At 34.9% G+C, this 18509-nt stretch overlaps 1 protein-coding gene across 1 annotated transcript in view; it reads right to left on the reverse strand.

The window, feature by feature from the left end:
* Window positions 1-18509, reverse strand: part of LOC121374650 (CYFIP-related Rac1 interactor B-like) — a 63627-nt gene that overhangs the window by 44396 nt on the left and 722 nt on the right. Inside the window, exons 2-3 of the mRNA XM_041501758.1 lie at window positions 12490-12639; window positions 6612-6733 (exon numbers count right to left, since the gene is read on the reverse strand). Of these exons, the coding sequence (XP_041357692.1) occupies window positions 6612-6733; window positions 12490-12565 (198 nt within the window). The 5' untranslated portion in view covers window positions 12566-12639. The remainder of the gene's footprint in view (window positions 1-6611; window positions 6734-12489; window positions 12640-18509) is intronic.

Below are 18509 nucleotides of genomic sequence, written 5' to 3' on the forward strand. Positions count from 1 at the left end.
ATGTATAGTCCATGAGCCATAGGGGTTGGTTGGTACCATCTGGGGGGATAAATACTCATAGTGATTTTTTTCAAGGCCTACATCCCTAGGGATGGAAAATTTATGATAGCATTGCAGAATTTACAGCTTTGTGTGTGTATCTACCCGTTTTGTGACCCTACCTCCATTTTCATGACAGTTATATTTTTACAGAATTGCTAAAGGGTGACTATATGAAAAGCATGGTAAAATATTTGTCAGGGCATTTAGGAATACAAAACTTGGACGATTGCGAGATAACTGACTGGAGAAATCAGATATATTACCAATATTGAAATCCTTTGAGGATTAGGGTCTCATATAACACTTTTTCTGTAACGTTACAAAATACAAAATCACACAGTTTTATTTTTCAGTAGAAATTTAACATAAAGTTTAGGCTTAGTACCTCAAATATTATCTTTAAATGTTCTAATTACAATATAAGCTCATTTGGACATCCAGTTATTATTTACATCCTATAAATAAAGTTTTGGTGCAGGATTTGCTGTGTAATTACACATTTTATAACCTAGACCTCCAGGGGTTTCCCCAGGGCCATTAGGCGTAGCGGCCTGACACGCCTTGGTCTGTAAAGTAAGCGCTTTGACGGCGTGGAAGCGCCTTAAATCAATTGCCGCTACGCCTTGATTTGAAGTGCTTTAAAAAAACAATTTTCACAAGTATGAGCGTGGCAGTCGACTACCTCTTGCAAACAACTTGTGTACCAGTATATCAAGCACACCTAATTACTATGACAGGTAAAACACTTCCTAAATATCTAACAATGGATCAGTCGTCTGCTCACAACTGGTGTTTAGTAAATTTACCACATCTACTGGGACCGCTAATCCATCAGGAAGGCGCTTACGCGTAACGGGATTCCCATGCCGAGCAATCAAGGAAGATGCCCCTTGACTGAATCAACTGTACCATTTAACTGAATAAACGATAGGTGAAGCACTTTTTAAAAGTACAGTTAAGTTGGCAATCAATCATTTCTATCCTAACACCCCCTTTCCAAAACTCCCACACACTGAAAACATCCAAGGCTCGCACTGTCGATAGCCATATTAGCCATTGGCTAATTAAACAATTTTTTTTTTTTTAAATGGCTAATAAAATTAGCAAGTGGCTCAAATTTTAGCTAAACCATTTTCTATCATCTGATGTGAACAAACGGTTACATAATCTATCTGATACCTCAAACATAATAATAATACCAAATATTCAATTAGCGTAATAGCGATCTCACGACTGGTAACGAGAAAATCCAGAATATAGCGTAGGCGTTATGATGTTTGTTTATTTTAATAATCACTGTTATTAATTTTAACGGCATGCATTCGACATGTATGACCTCATTCCAGCCAGTACACCACGACTGGTATATCAAAGGCCGTGGTATGTGCTATCCTGTCTGTGGGATGGTGCATATAAAAGATCCCTTGCTGCTAATCGAAAAGAGTAGCCCATGAAGTGGCAACAGCGAGTTTCCTCTCTCAATATCTGTGTGGTCCTTAACCATATGTCTGACGCCATATAACCGTAAATAAACTGTGTTGAGTGCGTCGTTAAATAAAACATTTCTTTCTTTCGACATGTATGACAGCAATGTGACGGTAATTCAATGTCTGGAAGATCTGTAACTTGTTATTTTAACTTTGTAAAGTCTTTGAACCAAAGTATTAAAAACAAACCGACAATGTGAGTCAATTTGAATACACATGCCAGTTCAGGCTATCCCAAGAGCTGAGTTCAGCCAGATCGAGCGAAAACAAAAAGTTCGCTACACTGGTTTGTGTGCTTCACATTAAACCAAATGGACACGATGGACACCAATCAAATAATTCGCGAATGTTAGGAAGAACGTTCGTTGGCTGAACTGAGGCTTCAGAGTCAGCTGACACCCACATGTCAAGAGGCTTCGTTGCGGACATTGAACAATACGATTACACAGAAGTAAATCTTGATGTAAGTTTGTAGAAAAACAATAGTTGTTTGCATCAATGAATGCCTAATGGCAGTTTCATTTATTTCCTTTGTCTTTGTTAATTTTGTACCTATGGTCGAGAGATCGCGATCGCGGGAAATGAACATGCAGTAAAACGTACACTGAATTAGTTTACAATAATCATATTTGTTAGATAATGTTAGATGTATATTTATAAGACTATGAGGTGACATTTAATAAGTTAGCTGGATTTTAAATAAAAAGACCGTAAATTTTAATTTTATTAACTTTAAAAAAATGTTTTTTTAAAATTATTATTATATATTTTTTTTTATTATAAATGGAATATACTGTGCAGTCGGCATTCTTAGCCTAGGTATTTTACAAGCAGAAATCACAACAAGCATTTAACACAACGCTAAAATCAAAAGCAACAACATGGCACAAATTATGAAATTGTTGGGGGTGGGGAATTGATGGGTTACTTTAAAAAAAGTTTTAAAAAAGAGCATGATTAGCTGGATTGAAGGCAAACACTTAACTGTTTTCAACCCACTACCCCACTTCTTTTGGCTTGATTTGTGTTATACTGATGCTAAAAATGTAAGCGCCTTAAAAAAATCCTGGGGAAAGGCCTGACCTCAACAGGTATATATTTACAGAATTGCTAAAGGGTGACTATATTAAAAGCATTGTAAAATATTTCTCATGGCACTTAGGAATACACAACTTGGAGGATTAGGAGAAAATTTACTGGAGAATTCAGATATATTACTAATACTGAAATCCTTTCAGGATTAGGGTCTCAAATAACACTTTTTCTGTAATGTTACAAAATACAATTCACCGTGTTTTATTTTTCACTAGAAATTTAGCATAAAGTTTAGGCCCAGCACCTCAAATATTATTTTAAATTGTTCTAATTATAATAGAATCTCATTTGGACATCCAGTTATTATTTACATCCTATAAATAAAGTTTTGCTGCAAGATTTGCTATGTAATTACACAGTTTATAACCCTACCCCTTTTTCCTCAACATCAATATTTCAATGGAATTGTTAACAGTGACTAAATAAAACATAAAATATTTATTAGAATGGGCGAGACAAAAATAAGCGAAAAGCACGTTAGTGGAATACGAATTTCAGAAATAGAAGCAATCGTGTCATCCCTAGAGGGTAACACTTTTGTTTTACATTACGTAATACAATTTCCACCATTTCTCAACAACAGTAATTTCACAAATGTTCTGTTTCAGGTGTTTTATTGCACACAAATCTATATTAGGCTGTTAAATACTACTCAGGTCCTGCATTTAAAGTGAATTTGAGATGGTGAGATGCCATTAGACTAAAACTGATTAAAAGTCTACGTTATTGATTTACAACCCATATTGATAATGTATTTATTGTTATCTTTGTAATCTAACCATGACTACAGAGGTACTATTGTTTAAAATTGTATCTTTATACAGAGTCAAGGGAAGATATTAACATATCATAACTTGACCACACCCAAATAGGCATACTGTTGACTCCACAACTTAAAAGATCAAAAGAACACATTTTTATTATATTCAAGTTTACCTATTTATTAATTGCATTAATACACTGGTAAGTGATTCAGCTGTATACGTTTCCTAAAATTTAATATTAATGCATTACTACCTTCATAATTGTGTTGAACTATTCCAGACATTGAAAATAACATGATAGCTAGGGTGTGTCATCAGACCTGTCAACCCTCCCGGATTCCGCGGAAGTCTCCCGGTATTTGATCAAATTTCCATTTTGCCAAAATAACATAAGGGAAGTAACTCATTCTCATTCGGAAAATGTCGACTACTTTCGGTTTCCGAGAATGTAACTGGCCGAATTGTCCCGACTGTTTAACCTTTGCCAAAGTAGCACTTGTGGGATATTTATATTGTTAAAAAAGCACATGGAGTTTATAAAATGATGTGTTATTATAATTTTTGTTGTCATTGTAATGGCTACGAAGCGTGTTGCCGTTAATTCAACAGGCTGTGTATTGCCATTCAGTGTTGCCATATATATAACTATCCAATTTAGTTCTAATAACGCCTCTGAATTGTAAAATGTCTTCCCGCTAGATTACATAATGCAACTATGATGAATTGGAAGTGCCAAACTCTGGCCTAGAGTTGACAGCGATGATACACACGATGCATGTTGAAATCACGTCACAGCAAGACAACGAAAATACCAATTAGCTATATAAACATACTTGTGTCAGTTAATTTTGTATGTTTGCGCAGTAAAATGTTGATAACAAGGGTACACTTCAAGAGATTATTTTTGTACAATTAATAAATGTTGTGTTTGACATAAAGTTACTCATGGAAATGGGTATAATTCCGGTAAATTTCACACGATGTTCGTAATGAGGTTTTACTTATGATTAATGGAAATACAATATTTATTGCATCATTATAATGATTTTAAATAAGTACCACGCCACTGTTCTTCATGATCAATTATCACCGAACAGCACTCCATGTTTGCCGTGGCAGAATGAATTCCATTTACTACCGGGATAATGTCTAGCAAAATCACGTCATTCCCTTCTTTCATCAGCATCGGGATATGCACACATTTCAGCAAGACAACGCCCGAGCACACACAGCATGTTACAACACAGTATCTAGCGAACAATAATGTCCCTTTGCTTGAAATGGCCAGCACTGTCCCCTAATTTTTGGGATTACCTTGGTCAATGTATATCACGTCGTCCACAAATGAGTAACCTTAGAGAACTGGAAAACGCACTACAGCAAGAGTGGAATGCTATTCCCCAGAACACTATTCGCAGACTTGTCGGGTCGATGAGAAAACGTTGCATGGCTTGTGTTGCTGCAGATGGTGGTCATACGCGCTACTGACTTTTCATTGTGACCCTACATGTCTTTCATACGTAGATGAATTAAAACTAATCAATGATTGTGCATCCTTTTTTGTTTGTTGTCATTATCAATCATCCATCTATTGCTGTTCACAACAAAAACATTTATTGCTCAGGTATTCTTTTCGAAATCCAAACATTTCTTGGTGGTGCGTTTTCAATGCTGTTCAGTATATTTTGCTATATAACACATTCATGAAATTTTAAAGTTTGCAGTTACCAATTAAAACTATGTCATTCTCCAAGCAATCTAGAGGACCTTGGCAACGGGGGGATATTATGACTGAATCCACTGAGAAATCTGAAGAAGGGCCCGGCAACAGATCAGCAATGGGAAAACACATTAAACGTCGGTTAGAAACAAAAACAACTGAACAAAAATATGAGGTTATTATGGAGGTAGAAAAGGGAAACAAATAAAAAATGAAAATTGCTAACTTGTTTAATGTTCCTACGAAAGGCTGATGTCAATAATGAGGGGTATTCGAAATCTGAGCCTAAACAAAAAAATTTGTTAGCGGGGAAGTTTGATGAAATGGAATCGGCACTGTTAAAGTGGTTTAAATTACCCCAATGCATGATCACAATATCCACATTTGAGGTCCACTTATGTTAGAAAAGACACAGCAATTCACAGAGAGATTGGGTACTGTAGATTTTAAGCAATCAGTTGGTTAGACAGATTTAAGCAGCAGCATAGCATATTGTTTAAAAAGGTGTGTGATGAATCAAAGTTGGTTGATTCATCGTCAGAAGCTTTTCTGAAAAGTGGACAATGCTGGGTTTTTTTTATGTTGAAATATTCAAATTATTTAGTAATAAATTCATGTAAATAAAAATTACGAATTTGCCATTTATTTATTTTATTTCAGTGCACTTACATGTATTGCATGTATTACAACTTTCTAACTGATGTTACGGAAATATCCAATGTTGACCGAATGATTTAGTCGAACTACCTGAACACACAGGATTCAACTATATATATATATATATATATATATATATATATATACACACACACACACACACACATATAAGTTGCAGAGCAGGTTATAATGAATTTGTCAGTGTTTTTACTACATAGGTATTTAATGAAATTTTGAGATAAAATATTAGTTTGCACCAACCAATCAACGTTTAGTTAATAATTGATTAAATGTACACAGTGCTATGGAGAACTTAATCCGTTTACTATTTTATGTCAGACACTTTTGATGTGTAGCTTTTTCTATGTTACAATTGTTAAAATAATAAATCATATAAGGAAAACAAAAGAATGAAAAGAAAAATCTTAATCTTCATATTAAATAATGTGTGCCAAAAGACTCATCTGCATGATCAAGGTTTCTGCCAAAAGGTATGAGGGGTAAAATTATGTACCCTAAAACCTTGGATATTAATGGATACATTTTTGTAATGAAATGCAGTGTACAATTTCAAAATATTTCAAACCCATAAACACCTAGTAGGGACACTTATGATCTATTTTGTTTTTATTACATCCCCTCAAATTATTACCTGGCAGAAAGCCTGGTGATAATAACAGATCTATACTGGAATTACTAAATTTTACTCAATCAAGAAAATGTCCTTGATTAACAGAATGGAAATAATATTATTTGTTAACACACCTAAAAGTACATGGTTATTTTGTGTTTGACACGGTTAATTCGACACTTTGGTTCCATATATTATTTCTTTTCATCTATTACCATTCTAATGTCTTCTGAAGCCCCCTTATATTCTCGAAGTTCTTTGAGTATTTCTTGTGCATCCTGTAATACTGCCTCCACCAGATTGTACACATGCTGTTCACTCTCTGTGGGTTCAGCACCTAGATCAACAGAAAACAAACATTCTTATAAGTTAATTGGACTGTAAAATTTCTAATAGAGGTAATTTGAACATGGTGGAAAATGTGACAGAGCGATAAGTCACATGTACCGAAATGGCACCTTTTTGGACCTGGGTAAATAAAGAGTGGAAACTGCAGCAAAATGAAAAGAAAAATTCTTAAAGCAGTGGTGTGTTGAAGGAGTCATTACCTTGTGCACAGACTCCTTCCACATCAAATGCAAACTCAGAAATATTGCCCAGTTAGCTAGGCTTTCCAATCATGCAATTAAAATTTCTTCCTTTCTTCCACCATCTGTGGTTAATTACATGTATTGACTACGTTTTACTGATCTAGGTCTTAAAGTTTGTAAAAAAGGAAGTTAAATATGAAAACATTCAGCTAAACAAAATAAAAAATTAAAATTTAATACATTTTAAATTCATTAAACATACATATGCACTGAGATGAACATCCTTACAAATGTAGGTGTACCTACAAAGCAAGTTTCACTGGTCTAGGACTTGTGGAAACATTTAGCTAACTGAGAAACATATTAATATTGAGCTAAATTCAAACCTTAATGCAAACCTTAATACCATCTATAGCATTAAACAATAGATTAATTTATCAATGTAAGTTGCACTGATAGTTTTGGCAATTATGATATTTATAATTTAATACAGGGTGGGACGTAGCCCAATGGTAAAGCACTCACTTGATGCATGGTTGGTCTAGGATTGATCCCCGTCAGTGGGCCCTTTGGGCTATTTCTTGTTCCAGCCAGTGCACCACAACTGGTATATCAAAGGCTGTGGTATGTGCTATCCTGCCTGTTGGATAGTGCATATAAAAGATCCCTTGCTACTAATGGAAAAATGTAGCAGGTTCCCTCTCTAAGACTATATATAAAAATTACCAAAGGTTTGACATCCAATAGCTTATGATTAATAAATCAATGTGCTCTTGTGGTGTCATTAAGAAACCAAACTTTAAGGTTATAATTTAATGCAAGCTTTGTCAATTTTCGATATTGGCAATTCATAGTGAAATTTTATAGTATGGTCTTCACAACATACACTTGTCTTTAACTGGGGCAGGACATAGCCCAGTGGTAAATCGCTTGCTTGATGTGCCGTCAGTCTGGGATCGATCCCCGTTGGTGTGCCCATTGGAATATTTCTCGCTCCAGCCAATGCACCATGACTGGTATATCAAAATATCCCTTGCTGCTAATCGAAAAGAGTAACCTATTAAGTGGTGACAGCGGGTTTCCTCTCTCAATATCTGTGTGGTCCATAACCATATGTTTCGCTCCAGCCAGTGCACCACGACTGGTATATCAAAATATCTGCTGCTAATAATCAAAAAGAATAGCCCATTGTGTGGTCCTTAACCATATGTCTGGCGTCATATAACCGTAAATAAAACGTGTTGATTAACTCATTAAATAAAACTTTTCCTTGTCTTTTCCTTTTGTGGAGGTACCATAACTATGAGGAAGATTGTAATTTTTTTTGTTGTTTTTTGACTGATTTGACAATTTAAAAAACAAAACAACAAAAGTATCTTTAAAATTATCCCTGCCTCCCACCCCATCTTGAAGTTTGTTAGTGATTCGAAGGCTACAGCTGGGTTTTTTAAATTCTATTGCAGGTTGCTGTTGAAGATAAAAACATGTGGTCTAGAAATGGACAAGTATCAGATGGAACTCCATAGTAAGGGCCACAAAGTTGATCCAACACAACAAAACAAGAAATTGCAGTGCACTCATATCACAATATAAAATGGTCATGTCTATCGCTTGTTCCAGTTTACCTGTTTTTCTAGGGCAAGACTTCTGGACCATTTAGGTGGATATTTAAGTTCCACTTTTCATGTGTGTTGTTCCAGTTTAGCAAGACTGACAGTGTTAGCTTAATGTACACTAAACACTTGTGGCATCAAGGTGGTGTATGGTATACATTAATTTCCGAGCTGGTGAAATAATAAAGTCATTAGTTACATAGAACTGGTGATTAGTGTTGCTTAAAGTAAAGAAATACTTCTATCTTTACTATTAACTGATATAATATTTATTTTTAATAAAGGTAACATCACTAGCCACTGTTCCCAGGATGCAAATTGTTGATTTGGGTTGGAATTATTGTAGGAAATGTGTTCCATTGAAGTTGGTTATTGGGGTTCGCCCTAAAAGGTGTTGAAAAATTTAAATTTTACAGTTGTGACCCAAGCTTAATTAATATTATTAAACATGAATTCCAATGATAACTTGTGAAACAAATTAATAACAATGTTATTGACTGAAGTAAAAACATATTGTTCTTGAGCCCTAGTTGTTGTTAATATTATCTTTGATAAATACCTATAGGACAATTCCAAGAAAAATTATACCTAAGGAGTGAAAACAAAAAAATCCTGTTATGCATATATTTTTTCACATAGAATTATTTGTTAATGATAAATAAACCATAAAATACTCATGTTTTGTTTCGAAACTGTTTCATGTGACCTGGCGGCCATCATTAATCTGTGCTATTTGCTCCTGAGAAGAGAACCCAAATTGCACTAAAACTTTTTTTTTTAAATGTCATTAAATTTGGACGAATATGATAAACCAGAGTACAGTCGAACCTGGTCTAAGGGTCACCTGTACATAACAGTCACCTGCCTATAACGGCCACTATAAATCCCCCCAATGCATTTCCTTGCTTATTTGACCTGTACATAATGGTCACCTGTCCATAACGGACACTATTTTTCACCGAAAATCACAGGTTGAACCTGCTATAACGGTCACAAAATGATCGCCGTGAAGAGGTTTTTTGGTTTATTTTTTGACCCTGGTTATGTCTTTACTTTTTCAGTCATCTTAAAAATTATAAATTAAATGTGTTCATATGGCCATGTCTGTAGCTTTGGGTTTATTTTCCGTCAAAGTAAAGTTCCATTCTAATTCTCTGATCGTAACTGAAAAATAACTTCTGTGACACGCAGTTACTGGTGGTGTAATTCAATTGGTTCTCAGCATCCTCACTGAACAGTAGACGACGTCTCATTGGCTGTACATAATGTCATCTGTATGTATGGTCACTCTGTTGAGTCTCGAGAAACAAAACAAATAAGGTGTTATGTTAGGTGTCTGATTGTTTCTAGCCAGACATGATTGGTAAATAAACATGAATTGCTGACGGCAGCGGTCATTAATAAAGATGCCTCGTGTTAGGATTATTTAATGACTCATAATCTTATTCAGCTATAACCAACGGTCACACTCCACTGAAGGATTAGTGGCGACATGAAACAAACAAATGAATTAAACATGCCACATGGGTAATAAACCTTCAATTAAACAAAATATTTTCTGATATGGACAGTCTCATGTAATAAAAAAATCTTATATGTGTGTCTTCTTTTTTTATGACAGTTGTGATGTTTTAATATATGGGTTCTAAATTTGAACCTGTATATAAGGGTCACCTGTCTATAATGGCCACTTTTGTCAGGTCCTTTGGGTGGCCGTTATATACAGGTTTGACTGTATTGCATTTTGTTTCTAAGATCTTAATGGTAATTTCCAAACAACACAAATTAATAAATTTGGAATACATTTTTATGAATAAAAACTTGAACTTATAGCATGACCTTGTTGCGTCAGTTACCTTTTGAAGCATATTTTTAATATTGCCCTCCTACAGTGCTACTGCATATATTTTTTCATATTCTCTTAGTTGTGCCATGCATGGGTACACTACATGGCAATATAATAATCTAAGTAGACATCCCAGGAAGTAAAAAAAAATTGGTAACTGATGTAACACCCCCAGTTAGTAACTGATGCAACACATTAGCAGGTACATCATTTTCCATTGTAACATTTCTTTTGTAAGTTTTATAATTTCTTTTATTATCACATCTGTGTAAAACTAATTGTTTTCAAGAACTGCAAATACCTTCACGGCTTAGAAGTTACTGTAAAGAGGTCTATATTCACTAAAATTAAATAATAATGACTCAACATAACACTATTTCTGGACAAATACATGTAAGCAGATGATAGCAATTTCACATGCATCAATGCATATATCCTTATAGTATACTTATAGATATATATATTGTATATAGCTTGTGATGTATTTTTATAGTTTGTGACTTCAGAGATAGACATTGTTTCATTAGATATATTGTATAGTTTGTGACTTCAGAGATAGACATTGTTTCATTAGATATATTGTATAGTTTGCGACTTCAGAGATAGACATTGTTTCATTAGATATATTGTATAGTTTGTGACTTCAGAGATAGACATTGTTTCATTAGATATATTGTATAGTTTGTGACTTCAGAGATAGACATTGTTTTATTAGCTTGGAATAATATAATATGTATGGCACTGTTTATTGTAAACCATATGGATAATAATAATAATTCAATAATAATAATTACAGGTAACACAAATTTATAGTTGCAATTTGATACATGTAGTTGCAAGTCACTTAATTATTTTGCTATTTTTACACTTATTTACAAAAAATAACCACAAATTAGTTGATCTCATAGATAATCTTTCATAATAACTCAGAAAAAAATCAGCATTACACCATGCTGCCACAGTGGTTTCCCATGAATTACTGGCTAATATTGTAAAGTACATAAACAGTTCACATCAGTTATCCAACAAAATACCTCTCAAGACAGCAGCATAGAAAATGAGAGAGAATCAAGTACATTTGAACAAAGACAAAATGATGTAGGAGAGGGAAAAGAACAGAGAATAGCGAAAAATGGAGCAAGAGAAAGTGAAATAAAGCAAAAAATAAGACAGGATTTACTTAGCATGCTGAGAATGAAAAATCCAGATTTTAAAGAAAGAATATGGGTTATTTACAATCTGTGACTTATTCCCATCAGTTTCTTATGAAGCATTTGGTTCATCTCAGTCATTTGGTAAACCATAAGAAAGTGGATGGCATATATACTTGAAAATTGCAAAAAGAAATCACTACACTTAAACTTAAACGTAAGCTGTTGTCTCACATGTTTGAAATGTTTAAGACTGGCTGGTTGAGATCAAGGGTGTACATGTAAGTGCCCAAGTTACTGGGAGTCCTAAACTGCAATTTCTTGCATTCTACAAATAAAATTCATCATGACAAATACAGATATACATGTATGCATATTAAAATAATAACAATAATTTGCTTTGAGCATGGATGGGGGTGGGATGGGGCTGAGATGGGGGGATCGACACCCAACCCACCCACCTGAACATGTCTCTGTTAAAAAAAAAAAATTCATTTTGAAATTTATATATTTGTTACAATTTAGATGAACCAGTTGTCAAAGACATGTTTGATTTTTAAAATATGCTATTGCAAGTTTTTATTATTGAGATGTTGCATCAATTAATTTTAGTGTTACGTCAGTTACCCATTTTTTTAAAATTGCTTCAGATTTCAGAGAATTTAGGCAAGTTCAAAGACATGTCAACTACTAGTGACTTTTTGTGTTACCCACACTTCATTTGTGATTATATGCAATGAACTATTCATTGACATGATTTTGGCACAACATATTTATTGCAATCAAACAGACTCTCAAGAATTTTATTGAATAATTTTAAAATAATAAAATAATCAAAGTTAAACATTTTCTGAATGTTGCGTCAGTTACCGTGGAATTGTCCTATATCTTGCCTTTTGACTTTGTCTAAGGTAAGACAAAAATGAAAGTAATAAAATTAACACCAAACTTACTTTCGAAGTCAACGAAGAAGTCACTCTCTCGTGGTTGGGCCTCATTGTTCATGAGTATACTGAGCAGCTTTCCCATGCTGGAACCTCTACTGCTGTGTCAGTAGGATCCAAATTAATACCCTTTGATCTCTATACCAGCCTACAGATGTACTGAAAAGAAACACATGTCAGATATCAAACTGCCAATTTTCTCAAATACAATTACCTACTCATTAACATTAAGTCATGTCCAGTCTTCACCAGGAAAACTTCATATGATTGCTTGCCCTGCACCATTTCAGGAGTACTTGCCTTGTTTGACACCCAATAGCCAATTTCTATTTTTGTGCTGGGGTGTCATTAAACATTCATCCATTCATTCATTCATCCACTGCAGCTTGTCTTGATTTTGATCATGGAGAACACTGATATCTATTCCAATTTCCTTGGATTCACTGGAATATATTTCACTTTCATTTGGGCAATTTGTGCTTCATTTGGATATTTTTATTTTAGTTAGTTCATTTGGGTGCTTTGATGTTAGTGGACATACTGATTTTTTCAAAAATTATAGTCGTATTTTACAATATATTTCAATGATGCAAAGAGCGGTATTTTTTATTTGTTTACCTTTGCTTAGGTCACCCCTGTGTGTGTGGTTCCTCATTGTGGTGCAGGGATGGCAAAATTCTCATGGGTTTCCTTGGGAGTGGTGAATACAGTAAATATTCAGTATCACTTGACAATTTTAAGATTATAGTTCTGTAAGGAGCTGTGATATTTTTCTAATTTTATGTCCATAATTCGATGCAATATTGTGTTTATGCTTTGACCATCGCATTTATTTTCGTCTTTTCCACATTTAATATTAATATATACTTCATTGTGTTTTTCATAAATGCGACTCTTTCATAGATGTCTACACTATTTTTATTAATAATTTTGTAATTTTAAATTTATGTTTACCATCATGTACATGTACCTTTGATTGACAATCAATTGCCGACTCTTTTGTGTGCTGGGGTGTCACTAAACATTCATTCATTTTGCATAGGTCACTGACATAAGTTTGAAAACACTGTATTTAGTTTGCTGCCATTATCAAGGTATTTCCATAACCATTAAAATTACATATTAAATCAATGTTCTTATTTAGAATATTAACGTCTGTATATTCTATGTGTCCTATTGGTTGTAATAGGTCAAATTTCATTTTAGTTTGATTACTACATGTATGTACAACATTTAGAACAAACAGAAACACTCTGTACATAGTGCTATTGATAAAAGGTTTACTTTAAGCTTGTCTTTTTTGGGAGTGCCTTAGAATTAGCTTTTTTAATATGTACTGGTAATAACATGCCAAATGCATGATTTCCAGCTGTACAAATAATGCTAAAAAGGCATTTTATTCATGTTCAAAAAAAAAAAAATGTACATATTTGAAACAGATAGGCTATTGTATAAAATAAAAGATCAAATACAACTCAAATATTTAATTACCACAGTTTATGCATATACCCCCAAAAAACCAACAACAAACAACAAAAAACATCAATTAAAAAAGTAAAAATCTTAGCAACATTAGGTAAAAGACATCTGCTCTGATTACACCCGTCTGAAGATGTCACATGACTCACACCATCAAAAACTGTTTTAAACTACGCCTATAATGTAAAAAAAACCAAATGTGTTTTTCATCTGTTTGTAGCATTAATTTAGCTGTATTTAGACATAGGGCCTCCACGAGTAAAAACATATTGGACTCGAGTACATGAGGGTCAAACTAGACCTGAACCCGAGTACTTGACACTTACACTAGATGATAATGAGACTAACGAATAAAGTAAAATAGCATTATGCATCTTAATTCCAGTGCTGAACATCGATGCTAAATCATGCCATTGTGTTGCTTTCCACATATTCTAGGGGGCGGGTTGTAGCCCAGTGGTAAAGTGTTCATTTGATGCGCGATCGGTCTCGGATCAATCCCCGTCAGTGGACCCATTGGGCTATTTCTCGTTCCAGCCAATGGTCCACAACTGGTGTAACAAAGGCCATGATATGTTCTATCCTGTCTGTGGGATGGTGCATATAAAAAATCCCTTACTGCTAATCGAAAAGAGTAGCCCATGAAGTGGCGACAGCGGGTTTCCTCTCTCAATATCTGCGTGGTCTGACGCCATATAACCGTAAAAATAAAATGTGTTGAGTGCATCGTTAAATAAAACATTTCCTTCCTTCCTTCCACACATTCTACTTGAGTTTTCCCTCTATCTCATATAATAGCCGTATATTAAACGCGAGTGCCCTTCTTTGCACAGGTCCTGTGAACGGACTCAAGTCTTAATTAATTGCTGGACTTGGCATGTGCCCGAGTAATTAAAAATGTGTCCACAGCACTAAGAAGCTGAAATCGACAACAGTAACTACGTGGCTGAACAAAATAAGTAAACACAAATCACGAAAAAATTGGTGGGGGTTAGGATAATTTTAAAAAAAAGTATTTAGAAAAAGTGCCAGCTCTCAAACTTTTATTTTAAAAAAAATAAAGAAAGAAAAAAGATTTAAATAAAAAAACCACCCTCTACAAAGTCTACTCACCCCCATATTTTTGCAGTTCATTCACATCATTGATGAACACACTCATAGGCATCAGAAGCAGGGGTATAACTGGACACAGGACAGTTCATTTGCCAATAAATACTATTCCTTTCATTTCTGGATATATTTGCATATGTAATTTTTGCAAGATACAGATCTATATATAGAATATAATATACTCTGTCAAAAAAGAAACGCATACATGTAGGTGATAAGGAAAGAAGAACAGTGTTTGATTTTACAAAATATAGTTTTTTTTTACAATGTTGCTGAATGACCATGTTTGTTAATGTTCCTGGAATGAGACAGCATGCCCAAATGCACCCTAAAACAAACTGAATGCATGTTGTGCAACAATTGCAGGAAATCGGCGCAAAATGGTCAGATTTTGGCGAATGCACGTGAAACTCAGGGAAAAGATTGGGGTAGTGATGGGTATTTAAAGCTGCAATGCTCACAATGAAGCCTCATTTCCATTTCGACGTCGACAAGTTACAAGATGCCAAGACAAAGCCTGCCGAATTAAGACATTGCAATAGGCTGCCTCCAGTTAGGTGAATCGCCATCAGCAGTCACACGCCACATGAACATCCATCAAAGCACCATTTCACGTCTCTGCGACAGGTACCAGCAGTTTCAATCAGCTGAAGACCGGCCCAGAAGTGAAAGATCTCGCATAACAACTGCAGCATAAGATCGCTACATCCGGGTTCTGTGCTTAATTGCATCACTGAACTGCCACAGCAACGAACATTACTAGAAGCAAACCTGGTTTGAGAAGGGTGTTTGCACAAACCATTCGGAACCGACTTCGAGAAGCTGGTTTACGGGCTAGGAGACTGTATGCTGGCCCCATCCTGCGACATCAACATCGACATTTACGTGTTCGCTGGTGCACGAATGTACAGGGGTGGAACTTGGGAAACTGGCGGTGAGTATGGTTCAGTGACGAGTCATGTTTCCTTCTTCAGCGACGCGATGGACGACAACGTGTTTACAGACGCCACAATGAACGTTTTGCCAACAACTGTGTCGCCCAAGTTGACCGATTCGGTAGATGGAGTGTCATGATGTGGGGAGCCATCTCGCGCATACACCAGCAGAAGTGAACTTGTGTTTGTACAAGGCAACCTGACAGCTGTATGCAACCGAGATGAAATTCTTCGCTATCACATGCTTCCCATAGATGTAAAAAAATACCTAGGCTTATTCCTACATACCTATTATCATTTCTTTTCCTTCTTTTTATTATTCCGTCTAATTTTTATTTATTTGTCAAAAGAAAGTATAAAATTACACGACTGCCATTTTTGGGACCTCACGTAAGCTTTGTGGGCTAACAGTTATGAACTAATCGAAACAATTTTACCGACTTACAAAGGTGGACTGTTTCTAATTAATAATAAATTAAATAGACAAAGAAGTTTTCATTGGATTGGTACGTCTTCGAAGAAGTCTATTAAACCTGTGTTTTCCCATTTGTATCTATCAAAGATAAGTACCAGTCATATATTAAAATCTTGCATGGATGCTACCGTTCTTGTAACATTTTTTTTTGGTATTATTAAATGGATCTTTCTATCAGCTACATAAGGTAAATAGTGGCAATCAATATACAAAATTATTTTATGTGCACTGTTTGTTAAGTGTAACATGTGTTATTTTTCACACTCGCCAGATTAAAATTATGTGCGCTGTACGAGCACGATCGCACCCGCACACCTTAAAAGGCAAGGTCTGGGACAGATGTGTATGCCAGCATGACCCGGAGCCTCAGACGCTTCCGCAACTGTCACATGCACTGCAGGAAGAATGGGCTAGGATTCCACGTGCCCGGATTCAGTGACTCATTCAGTCTATGCCAAGGAGATGTCACGCAGCGATTGCTGCTGCTGGTGGCCATACAAGGTACTGCCGTCAGTCCATAGCAAAAACACTATCACATACTCGTGTCAAATTTGACTGTGATACGATCATAAATAACGAAATTATGCCACTTTGTATTAAAGAGATAATTCCATGAATATTTCGCCTATGCGTTTCTTTTTTGACAGAGTATATTATAATTCATATTTATAGGATATTAAACGAGCTTCCATTTCACATTATGTTTATGTCCAGAGTGAAATAATTTTTAATTGTCATAAGCTTTAGCAAGTGATAATGAAAATTATTTCACAAGGGACATAAACATGATACGAGTTCAGGGCTTCTAGAATTTAAAAAAAATCCACTAGCCATGAGATAAGTGATTTTTTTAATTTACTAGCCACGACTGAAAATTAACTAGCCCTACTTTAAGTAAATACAATTTTACTAATAGTAATAATCGGATATTTTACCTAAAGAGTGAGATAGACCTTAAAAACCATTAGATTGGGGGGTTGGGGTGGAACCGACAGGAAATTCATATTTACAAAATATACTTTAATGCAGCATTTGACAACTTTTTTTCACTAGCCGTCGGGCATGGTGATAGTAGTTATTTACTAGTCAAAAATTTAATATCACTAGCCATGAGAGTGGGGCTACCATAATCTAGGTCTGGGGTTTATTTATTACCCATAATCAATCTTCATTTATATCACCAAATGGGACACCAAATGTTGTGTTTTTAAATCCTGAGTGTTTATTTTTCATTGAAACAATGAAAGTCGTCATTTACTGATGAAGTTAAGTAACATTATTTTTGAACTCATACCCAGACTAATTCTACGCCATAACAATATCTACCCCAACTCGTACCCAGTCTAATGCTACACTGGGGCAATAGCGGCATAGCAAAAGACTGGGAACCACTAAGTCGCTATTGTTTTTGTTGGGATGTTTCCTTCCAGTCTAAGTGTTCCTTAATTATGCCTAGTAATTCCAAAGTCGATAAAAACATTAAAAAGGCAAGTACCCATTATAAAATGTTTTCAACCAATACAGCCTTTTTTTATTTGTTAAAATTAAAATTTGCTTGCTTGCTGTATTTGAATGTCAGGTAACCATATCCAAAAATGGGATACTAAATTCTCAGGTGGGATACCAGATTTCGATATCCATATCCAACTGGGATACTGGCCAAAAATATTTAATCTTGAACACTGTAGTGGGACGTATCACTTTGATATGTACCAAGATATTTTTAACCATATATATAATAAATATTAAGCTGGTATAAAGCATTGTTATTATAATTACATGTGACATATTATACCAGTATTATTCATTTATTTGCTGAAACAAGCAAATCTTTTGGATGGGCAAGTGGAAAAATATTATTGGCAAGTAAGAATGTAAAATAATTTTTCAAACCCTGCATGTGACCCTGGTAAAAATTCCTGGATAAATCCCCGAATTAATCACAAATATACACACTCTACAGGAGGAAACCCGACAGCACCCCGTTACAATAATGTTTCAGTTAAATACGTAGTTACTGACGGATTTCT

The sequence above is a fragment of the Gigantopelta aegis genome, chromosome 6 (assembly GCF_016097555.1).
Source record: "Gigantopelta aegis isolate Gae_Host chromosome 6, Gae_host_genome, whole genome shotgun sequence".
NCBI lineage: Eukaryota > Metazoa > Mollusca > Gastropoda > Neomphalida > Peltospiridae > Gigantopelta > Gigantopelta aegis.